The sequence below is a fragment of the Candoia aspera genome, chromosome 6, assembly GCF_035149785.1.
Source record: "Candoia aspera isolate rCanAsp1 chromosome 6, rCanAsp1.hap2, whole genome shotgun sequence".
In the NCBI taxonomy this organism is placed as follows: domain Eukaryota; kingdom Metazoa; phylum Chordata; class Lepidosauria; order Squamata; family Boidae; genus Candoia; species Candoia aspera.
In genome coordinates, this window is record NC_086158.1 from 70,581,813 (window position 1) to 70,593,711 (window position 11,899).

The 11,899-nt window shown below is 39.3% G+C and overlaps 1 protein-coding gene across 1 annotated transcript; it reads left to right on the top strand.

Annotated features, from left to right (window-relative positions):
* LOC134499748 (vertebrate ancient opsin-like) lies at positions 1-11,163 on the top strand. Its single transcript, XM_063306570.1, is given in 6 exon segments — positions 1-367; positions 4,741-4,951; positions 5,038-5,155; positions 8,376-8,441; positions 8,443-8,616; positions 10,909-11,163. Coding segments are annotated over 6 exon segments (1,191 nt in total).
* Positions 11,164-11,899: the final 736 nt, after the last annotated feature.

The window sequence follows — 11,899 nt, forward strand, 5'->3', positions numbered from 1 at the left end:
ATGGATGGAGCGAGGAGAGAATCTGAAAATGGATCTTTGCTGTTAGATGCTTATGCAAGTTTGTCATTGGTGGATCCCTTCTCACAACCATTGGACTTCACTGAATCCTGGAATTTCCATCTACTCTCTGCTCTGATGTTCTTGGTGACCTCCTTGTCCCTGTTTGAAAATTTCACTGTCATCCTCACCACTCTTAAATCCAAACAGTTGAGGCAACCTCTCAACTATGTCATCGTGAATCTCTCAGTGGCTGACTTCCTTGTATCTCTGGTTGGGGGCACAGTCAGCTTTCTAACTAATCTGGAGGGTTATCTTTATATGAGCCACTGGGTTTGTGTCCTGGAGGGATTTGCCGTCACATTCTTTGGTAAGAGGAAAGTTTCTGTCTTTTCTTTTCACAGCCTTTAAAACAAGTGACACTTGCACTTTTAACACCTGTCTTTTGTGTGGTTATGGACCAGGTAAAAGGAATCTGTGTACACAATCTGCAAACTTCACAGTGTGTGCAGTTTGCATTTGCTAATACTGCCAAGTTGGTGTTTGCCAATGCTGATGTTGATGATTGAATCATGCACAAGAAGATTTCTTAGTAGCCGCTTTGATTTCTGATGCCAGAAAAAAGTACATAGTGCAAGGCAGTCCTTTTTAAAAAAATTATGTGGGTGTGCATGTGCATACCTTGATAGAGATTTCTCTCTTAAAAGACTGGAAGAAAAACTGTTTTTAGAGGGGTGGGGAATAAAACCCACTTTCATAATAATGTAATTTGGAGTGATCATGATGAAGTATTCTTCCCTGTCAAAGAATGGTATTTTGTAACTCAAGGCAACTGTGATGTTCTTAGTTCTTATTATTGTGATTCCACTGGTCAGTTAGTTTGCATCTAAGGTTACACACACAAAAAAGCCTTCCTCTATCAAACGGATCCTACACATTTTCCAGTCAGCTTAGTATCCCTGTAGTGGCTTTTCCAGCAACAACAGTTACTTCCTAGGTTACATTTAGCAGTAAATTGTTCTACTTCACTGTTTTTTATTGACTGTTTCAATAAAATTATGTTTAAGACTAAGCATTGGGCTATCCTGTATTGTAAATAAAGTCTTCTTGGAGTGAAGCTTGACTCCTAGTGACTCAAGGGATATATCCATGTAGACTTCTTGGTAAAAATATAGAAGTAATTTGCTACAGTCTTCTTTCTGGTCCCTTTTTCAACTTCCCAGTTCAGTTTACAGCCCTGATTGTCCCTGAGGGCCTCCCTCCAAGTACTAACCAGGGCTAATCCTACTTAGATCTTGGGCAAGACAAGATCAGATGGATTGGCTGCCCTGTGATGGCTGCCTACTCAGCTTACCATTAAATTCGATTCATACGTTATAAAGTAGAAATCTCTTTAATGGAATGTGCAGTACAGAGAAAAAGTTGCAAATAGCAGTTCCCGCACTTTCCCCAAGTTAAACAGCCCAATGAATTCAACCCCTCCCCCTTCTTCGGTATGCACCCCCCTTTTCGTGCCAGTCCATTCAGTTCTGTGCAGATGTCTGCAACGGCTCTGCTGGTTGACCTTGGATGCCAGAGATAGTCCAAACAAGATGCTTTCACACTCCTGGATTGTCCCCCTCCCACTTCTACTGACTCACAAGTCTCAACCCAGGTTGATTCCATTCATGCATGCGAGTTGGATCAGATGTTCTCGGAACTTTTGATCTGGGAGCATGATTTGCCCCCTGAGGTGAGGTATGAAGGGTAGTTTCATTTGCTTCTCTCACAGCAACCCGGTGAGGCTTAAGGGGTAGAACCTTGCCCAAGGCTACTAAGCAGGCTTCAGAGTGGCCAAGTCAAATATACTGTCTTTTCTTGGCTCTCTGTGGGAAACATAATTGTTCTAAGTTGTAAGTTGCCTTTGAAAAGTTTATTCTGCCCAGCAATTTCCGCCTATGAGATCTAAAGTAGTTGCGTTACATTGTTGGGCTATCAATCAACACTATCTTTCAACCATTCCAGGGGAAATGCCGATTTTTAGCTCTATCTTCTAGCAACCATAATACAGTGCTGAATTGTCCAGCAGTGCAGATAACATCAGCAATATATTCCGCAAAAAAGTAAGTGGTAAATAGCCAATGAGAAGAGCTGTAAAATAGTGCCCTAATTCTCATATCAATTAGATGTGCTGGAAAGGTATCAATGGTATTGAGTGCTGTAGAAAATTTCCAGCAAAACCAATAGATACATTTTCCTTGTGTCTAGTTTTCAGGGAAAATAATATTTGCAATAAATAAGCCATGAGAGTGGGGGGAGGGGGAAGCTCACATTTCCTCTGATTTAATTAGGAGGGTCAAGAAGACATTTGGAATGGAATGGATCTTGTGGTATTAAACCACTAATTGGGTAAGTATATACCATTGCAAGAACAACAACAACCCAGAAACTTCTCTTGTTTTATGTTAAGTATATGAAATCAATAATTGTTAATAATACTAACAATATTGCTGATAATAATGGTTTGGATGCTAAAATAAGATAACTTAGTAGAAAGTTTCTCTGCCCAATTTTCTTCTGTTAGCCCCCCAGTCCCATCCCATCCTATATCAACCACAAGGGTCTCTATTCTTCCCCTAATATGCTTGGATGCAGTGGGGAGACCATTGGCATTCCTGTGGTAAAGTTTCAAGAGTATGCAGATAGCTTAATATTTGAACAAGTGTTTGAAAGGGTGTTTTGAGAAGCACCTTGTGGAATGGTTTGTATAGCCCTAATATTTAGCTAGCTTGCTAATCATAATGTCATAGGGTCAATATTTTGCTGAAGTCAAGATACATTATGTCCACAGAATTCCCATAATCCACTAAAGGGATTACTCAATCAAAAGATAAGATTAGTTGTTTCAAGATCAGTAGATATTCCCTGAGCACTCTGTTTTTTTTTAAGCTCATTCTGAAACTGAAATTGCTTTTTCTTTGGTACCTGTTAGAATTTTCCCATCTGAACTGAGCAGCTGATACACTTCCCTTACTTTGGTACTGAACATGTCTGAGGAATTTCTTTTTGTTGTTGTTTGCTAACCTCAGTTCACCATAAGCTTTAGATTTCCTGACAAACTTTCTACAGTTTTCGGGCAATCTAGAGGTACTCTTTCTTGGTAATTGGTCCCTTTTTCCACTGCCCATGCCCTTTTTCAGATTTTCACTAAGCTTTTTGTGCAGTAACATCAGCTTCTTCTGCAGTCTTCCCTTTTTTTTCCTTGTCATTCCAAGCTATGCTAGAATTGAGATATTTCACCAGGAGAAAAGCTATTTCTTGCCTCTTTTGTTGCTAACAAAGGACCTGTTTAGTCATTATTCATATAGGGTAGGGGGAGAAGTAAAGTATAGGCAACTATAATGTAATACAGGATCTGAATTACATGAAATAGAGAGGTGCCATAGAACTTCCCCACTCATTGATAATGCATAGTACAGGAGCCTTGATGTTTAAGCTGAGTTAAGGTAAATTAAAAAAAAATCTATAACTCTGTGTTAGGTGAGCAATCTGCTGAAATTATAATGAAACCTAATGTATTCAGCACATTAAATTTCTATAAAAGATGCTTCACCATCTAATTCTGGAACCTGATTTTGCCAACAGCTGAAGCTCCAGAGGCCTCATGGAAACATTGGGAAAAAGGGCACATAGCTCCTGTTGGTATCAGTGGGGGTAAGGCTGGGGAATGATGAAATATCATTGCATTGTTTTGATGTAAACTGTGGCTCCTTATGAACTGACATGTGTCATCACAAGTATAAAAGAATAATTTGTTGTGATGTCACCATGCACGTTCTATCATTTTGGTGTCATCATAATTAGTTATGGATGTCTGTGGCCTCTCCATGTTCTGACATGGTTCTCTTATGCACATAGTAACCAATACCATGCTGTGCTACATCATCATCATATGATGTCAGTAGACAGGAAAGTTGATGATAAGGGCAATAATGTCAGCACCCAGGGAAGCATGTCTAAATATTATGGAGGGAGGTGGAGAAAGAAAATTCAAAATAAGGATTCCATTTTCAGTGTCAGTCCTTATAATAATTACTGTACTTCTATCCTCAATCCCTGATATAAAGCCTCTCTGCCTGAACTTCATGTCAATGTTGCACTGTGGGGGTCATGCAGGACCAGAAACATAGGTTGTGTTGTATACTTTTTCAAATAGTTCACATTCCAGACATTCACACTGTTTGGGACTGAAGTGACAAGGCTATTTGAATGCTCTGACATTTGCTTTCAGTCTTTGGACCTTGTGTACTGATCTGTATCACAACTTTCCACCACAGAAATCAAGGTGGGTTCCATTTCCCTCCTTTGATTGTAATGGGTCAAATAATTTGGCCCCAAATTGCCCAGAGAGCTTCATGGCCAAGCATCCTGGATCAGTGTCAAAGCACAACTTATACTTAAAAAATGCCTCGACTGAGTCTCTTGAATCAGTTTTGGGAAAAGCCAAGGCTCAGGAATAAAGGGACATGTTTTGGGTGGCCAAAGCTTCAACCTTTGGTGTATTCAACTAGTCCTGAGATAAACTTCTGTCTGAGATTCTGGAAAATAACAGCCACCAATCAGTCTAGACAATGTATTGATGGACCAGGAAGTCAGCTTTCGATGGTCCCATAAGTGGAATTCTGAACTTAGGTTTCCTTGCTGAAAAACTAAACTGTACTGATTAATTCTCTTGCTCTGTAGTAGCTCTTATTCTCATTACAGGAATAGTTGCCCTCTGGTCACTCGCTCTGCTTGTGTTTGAGCGCTATGTAGTAATTTGCCGTCCCCTGGGAAATGTGCACTTCAAGGGGAAGCACGCCGCTCTGGGGATAGCCTTTGTATGGGTTTTCTCCTTTATATGGACCATCCCTCCAACAATGGGGTGGAGCAGCTATACTACCAGCAAGATTGAGACCACTTGTGAACCCAACTGGTAAGGCAACTCAGGGAAGTAGCCTTTATCTAACCACTTCTCACCTAACAGAACCTAACAGACTTACATGCCTCTGTATTTTATAGATATTCTGGAGAATATAATGAACATACTTTCATTATTACCTTCTTCATCACTTGTTTCTTAATGCCCTTATTGGTCATTTGGGTATCCTATGGAAAACTGATGCAGAAACTTAGAAAGGTAGGTGCAAATGTTTATCAGAAATATGCATTGCAGTATAGTGATGAACTCCAAGGCCTGATATTTGTGTTAAGGGAAAATATTTTAGCAGTGGTAAACATGTAATCTTTAATGTGTTATCTTTAGGAATTAGGCTGTCTATGGTGCCCTGATAGCATTCATTTGCCTCCAAAATTAAATATAAAATTTATTTTATTTTATGAATGAAATCTTACGAAAGTACCAAGTCTCAGGTGATTTCAGGTGAAAATATGCAAAATAAACAGTGAAAATTGAAATAAGTGAAGCTCAGAAGGTCTTGATGCTCTATTGAAATATTGACTGAGTTTTAAAAAATGTCTTCTTTGTGTGCATGTGTGTGCTTAAGCTACTGTACCTGAGAAGGATGTTGGCCTCTTTTTTAGAGCTTCAAGTTTTCAATCTTTTTGCTCTAAATTGTTGGGGCAACTGTGTATTTCTTAGTCCTTAACTTTTCTAGAAAATGCCTAGGCTAGTGCACATCATGCTTACTTAAGAGTACATCTGAACAGTGTCATCATTGGATCAGCGACTGAACCCACATAGTGCACTGCAGATGCGTATCAAAAATCCACATGCTTTCTGTTAAAAGTCGTGTTCTGCACTGTCTCTTTTTATTTCTTTGCTTTCATGCCCTTACAAACTGAGGGAAAGAATGGAAAATTACAGTGACTTCATTGAAACATTTTAATATTATTTTATAACTGTTTCATTTCCTTAGGTCTCCATAAAATAATTAGAATATTTAATTAAACACCCTTTACTGCATGATGAACACACTCCCCTACTTAAAAAAAGAAGGCCACCAATACTTGACACTCTCCACGTTACGTCATCTGGTTGGCAATCTGATAGAAACCAAATCTGCTTTCAGGTGGAATTCTGTTTCAGCAGCAAAGTAAACAGAAATTTCCTGCAGTTCTGCCTACAATTCCATGCAGCTAAATGGATTGACTGGTGAAAGACAGATGGATCTCTCCATATTTCTTCTCCTCAAATTGCTTTGGTTCTGTGGGTGAGCTTGTTGAAGAGCAAGAGAAATTTGGCCTTCAGATCTCTTACTCCCTGCTCAACAAGCTTATTAATTATGTGTGTTTGTGTGTATGTGTACATGTGTACACACACGCACACGGACACACAGAGCAAAGCAGCTAATAATACTGGGCATCTATTGTGATGATGGATATTTTTCTTCTCCGTGGTAATCATGGGAGTGCTGAATACAAGTCCTTTTATGCTTTACTTTTTTCAGGCTAGTAATTTTTGTGAGCTCATACAATCCTGCCTGATACAAACAAAACACAGATTTTGGTGCTCCTCTGGATGAAGCATTTATAAATTCTGTTAGAAGTTATAAATAAATAAATCACAGAGGTTCAGAGAGGTTCTCTGGGGATGATGGACAAACTGTTCTTGCTCTCTCTGCCCACTAGCTTGAAGAACTGCCCTTTATTCATTTAAAACATACCTGTATGCTCCTTTAAGTATGAACTAGGCTTTCAAGACGATTCACAAAGAATGTATCAGACAAAAGCAAAATATAATAGGATAGGAAACCATACTGATGGAAGCAATAAAGCAATTCTTCAACCAGCTAAAACCATGTTATAGTATTAAAACAGTCTTGCTATTGTTTATACACCAACTTAGGCATCCTTTTTTCATAACCCTCAAGGGGATAGAAGAAGAGATAGACTTTATGCCACCAGAAACATATAACAGCTGTTTATATTGAAGGATAATACTATATAAAGTAGAGTACTGCAAATTGAAAGCACTGGAAAGCAATATCAATATCTCAAAATGTTTCTGGGAATCTGTCAAGAGTGAGTAAAATTTAAGGGGAACAGTTTTTGTTTTTATGTAACCCAAATTGTTTTTCTTCTGTTTTGTTCCTTTGAGCACATTGCTACACACTAGCAAATTTTGGCTCATTGCCTTTTCAGTCCCTGTCTTCTTCCTTCCCACTATCTCTACAGTTTTCAACTCTTTGGAAAATGAAATTTCAAGTCTGAAAAATTCTGTTCTTTTTCTCTCTTTCTCTTTCTCTTACCAGCCAAACAAAATACTTGATTCTAATTTCCATTTCAAATGCAGAGTAAAGCAATGATTTAAGATTAAAAGTAATGAGCACAGATTGGTGTGCGCGCGCGCGCTTGTATGAGAAGGCCATAATCAATGTAATACCATACATTTTACCTCCATGGAATTAAGTGGTTTTATTCTCCGTATTAATATCCTGTTAATATGCTTAACAGCATGAGGAACCAATTGCCATCCAGATCTTGCTGAATTACAGCCCCAGCATGCCTTACCATTAACCAAGCCAGTTGAGGCACCTGGACGTTATAGTTCAGCAAGGCTACAGGCTAACTGAATCCTTAATTGCTGGTAAAATGGAAGGCCAGAAGGTTGAAACAAAAACTGTTTGGATGGAATTTGAAACAACATCCAGTAAAGGGCCTCACAAATCCTTCCTTCCTTCCTTCCTTCCTTCCTTCCTTCCTTCCTTCCTTCCTTCCTTCCTTCCTTCCTTCCTTCCTTCCTTCCTTCCTCTCAAGTTATATCCCCCCTCCCTTTTTTGTTTTTACAAAACCCTGAGGTTCTCTGATGGATGTATGCTACACAATGGTTTAGTGAGGCCTTCACAACTTTGGCTTGACATTTTAAAAACTAAGTATTACCAACTCGTTATTTTTCAAAGCTCTTGTGAAGGCTAAAGTCACATGCAAAGGATTCTTCAGTTCAGAATCTTAAATTTGGAAAGGGCCCTGGAAATCATCTAGTCCTGCTCAAAGAAGTGTTACCCCTACTTAAGCCTACTCACATGCTTATTAAGAATTAATCCTGATTCCACCTTTCTGCATTCTGGGTGACTTATGCAAAAGTAACACGAGGCCTGGCCCGCCTATGGGCAAATTTCAATCATTTGTTATTTTTAATTGCATTACGATTGAAGTTGTACAACTATACCTAATTATTGATTGTTTTGCTTTGGTTGATGATAGCCATCCCTTATATCCTTAGCTTGACCTATTCAGGCCTTCCTTAAATTTTGGAATGTAGGTCAGACTCTGATTTTGGTTTTGCAAGTAAAGAGGGTCTAACTTTCCCTTGCTCTGTTGAACCAACATTTACAGAAGGATGCTGGATAAAAGTCCTCACTTTGCTGGCCCACTAGATGTTTCTCTTTTCTTTCCAGGTTTCAGACATTCAGGGCAGATTAGGGTCTGCACAGGAGCCAGAAAGACAAGTTACCAGAATGGTGGATGATTATGATTCTTGCCTTTTTAATCTGCTGGACTCCGTATGCAGCCTTTTCCATCTTGGTCACCCCCTGCCCCTCTGTTGAACTGGATCCTCACCCTGCTGCAATCCCAGCCTTTTTTTCCAAAACAGCTACAGTTTATAACCCAGTTATTTATGGCTTTACAAACAACCAGGTAGCGAACGTCTCCTCTCTGGCGATTTAAAACTAAAACCCTTGTGAATCCACGAGGAAGGTTCCCACTTGGTTCTACTGTGGAGCATTTAAATTAATGAATCTGACTGCCTGCATATAAACCCTGAGCTTCAAAGGAAACAACCGCCATTTGAAAAGGGCGTATGGATAGACCAGTGGCTGGTGAAGCCATCTCAACATTGGCGAGAAAGATTCCAAGTACTGAACCTCATTCAGTTGCATCCATTTATTTTCTGCAACACATTTGAGCCACCCATGGCTATTGCAATATTGCAGTGTTCCCTAACCTGGCACAATTTACATACGTAAGTGCATATCCGTTATACTATTATCCCCTTTTGGAGTCAGCAATGTTATGCAAAGCGCAGAAAAAGAGCAAGAAATAGTAAGCCAAAGAGATTTAAAGCATGCAATAAGAAAGCAAAATAAATCTAAATTAAAAACCTAAATCTAATTAACATCATTCACTAGATTCTTCATACCTTCCTGACCTTGTAAAACATCATTTGTTAACTCATATACATACTCCAATTCACTTACCTCTCATATTTGCTTGCTTCTAATATATACTGCTCTTACCTCATTAGGCAACCAACCTTCAACCAACTAACCAACCAATGCACAACTCATGCAGAGCATTCCATAATTCACTTGATCATAAGCTTTTGCTGAATCAACAGGCATACCTTTATCAATTCATACCTTTTTGACCTCTATACCCCCTGCCCAGCATAAAGCCACATTGAACTTTCCAAAGTTTTGTCTCCATTGTATCCTTTTGGTCAGAGTTGTGTCAAACACCTTCCTAGGCACACTTCACAAACTCGTCCCCCTGTAGTTTTGCATTCACTCTTGCTAGCTCTCCCTTTATTTAAGGGGACAATAATGGCATTCCAATTGTCAGGCACGCATGCAGTCCTCATACATACATTAAGCAAATTGCGCAGCCATTCCGTAAGCAAACACACCCATATTTTAACATCAGTCCAGTTTCACCATCTGCATCTGCAGCTTTACCATTTTTCAACCTCTCATAACATTACTATGTTCATTCCTTCCAGTATTCCCTTCCTACAGTCTGCTCTCATACAGTACCACGTCTTAACTTTTATTGCCATTCATTCTGCTGGAGTCTCCTTGTTTAGCCCTCTTCACCCATTTCCAAAACTTTTTAAAACATCCATCAAAATCACTCTGCATTTTATCTGCCTTTTAAAGTCATAACTATTCTTTGCTATTGTTGACTACATTCTTTTGCAACAATGTTGTTTTGTATATATACATTATACATACTCTTATCATCCTCATTTTTTTCACCATTCTCTTACGTGCATTTTTTCATCCATAACCTTTTTCATTTTATAATTTCACATCTTTTTTCGAGTATCACTCCATATACTGCTGGGACATTCTGTAACATAATTCTTCTCACTCTCTTCCAAGCAGTTTCACTCATGTCCACTTTCCCTTTGTTCTCTGAGAGATTAATCTAATACTTCTCATAGTTTTTCTTCCTTAGCCATTCTAGTTTCACTCTAGTTTCTTTCACTTCTTACCTTTTTTTCTATGTCCCCAAGACAGAGTAAAGTTGCAACAGTATAATCTGACAGTTACTGGAAGATGGATAATCATGGAAATGATTATCCAGCCAAGAGGAGCCTCATCTGAGGCAGTAGCCTTACTTAGCTGAAGATGCTGTATATTGTGGCAATCCCTGGCATCCAGAGATGGATTTGGTTCAATAAGCATCCAGACATCAAGGATCATTTTGGCTACTGCGGGCAACCTTTTCACTTTAGAAGGCTAAATTCCCTTTAGAATACTCCAGTGCTTCTCAACCTTGCCAACTTTAAAGATGTGTAGACTTGGCTGCAAAATTCTGGGAGTTGAAGTCCACACATCTTAAAGTTGGCAAGGTTGAGAAACACTGGAATAGTCTGTTTGGGCTGCATGGCCTTGATCTGTAAGCTTAAGGCAAGCAGTGTGGAGGGTCACCCATATTTCCTCTTTATAATATCCCTTCTTTTTTGGCACCTTCCCCTTTCTCTCTTTCTCTCTCCCTCTTTATCCCTGCTAAACACGGTGCTAGGAAAGGCACAAGTCACTCTTGGTTAGAGTTCTATATCAGTTTCTAACAAAGGGCTTCTGAAATGAGGTTGAGGGCTACAACTTATCTGTACCTGTTTTAACAATAGAAACTTTTAAAAGGTAAATATAAACATTGATTTATTGATAAAATACCAATTGTAACCATTTGTTATTTCATTTTTAGTTCCGGACATGTCTAGTCCAGCTGTTTCGATGCAGTGGACAAGATATGGCAGACCCCAACATGAATCAGATTTCAAAGAGAGCAGTGCTAACGTGTACCAAAAAGTGTGGCGAGGTCTCCCCAGTAGCAGCACGTGTTACTGTCTTCAACCAGAGAAATGAAGATGAGAGAGGTAGCTGACAATCCTTCACTCTGCTCTCAGCTTTGGAAAACAGAATCTGTCCAATGTGGCTGTGTCACTTTCTGAAAGGATGAAGTCAAACTCTTCTAACAGGACTTATTACAGATTTTAGTTGGCATCCATTTGGGCTCTTATCTCTCCCTAGCTTCTTTCAATTATACTCACTCCAACTATATTGAGCTTCAACTCCCAGAAGACAGAAAGTCCCCTATGTCTGAAGAGCACTGAGTTGGAAACGACTGTGAACATGTAGGATTAGACAGTTGCAATTTCTCAAGTTAGTTTAATGTTCTTGTTATTGTTTAACCTGTCCTTGGCATTTGGAAAATGCTCTGTGGGTTAGAGCAGGGTTCCTCAACCTTGACGACTCTAAGATGTGCACAGCATAGAGTTGCCAAGGTTGAGGAACCCTGGGCTAGAGAACTTGAGAACATTTCTCAGAAGTCTCTAGTCCTTGTCTGGCTGAAGCTGAACTAGCAGAATGAAATAGGCCGGGCACACTGACTTTACTAAGCAAAAGAGAAAGCTAGGCAGCCTCAGTCTAATCAGAGTGTCTTCAGATATTTCAAAGCAGAAGACTCCAAGTGAGTCTGACAGATGAAAAGTAAAATTATGTGAAAGGTATGTCTCAATTATTATTCAATGAAAATAGATCAGATGTTCTCAAACTTCTTTCTTCCAGCCACTTGGGGGGCTGTTTTCATCTTCCTCCAATTCTCTAGTCTTTATTCTAGTTCAAAGTAATTATTTCATCAAATTAGGCAGTGCCTCCAGCCATGTCATTTCCCAGTTGGTTGCCGCCATCAGTTT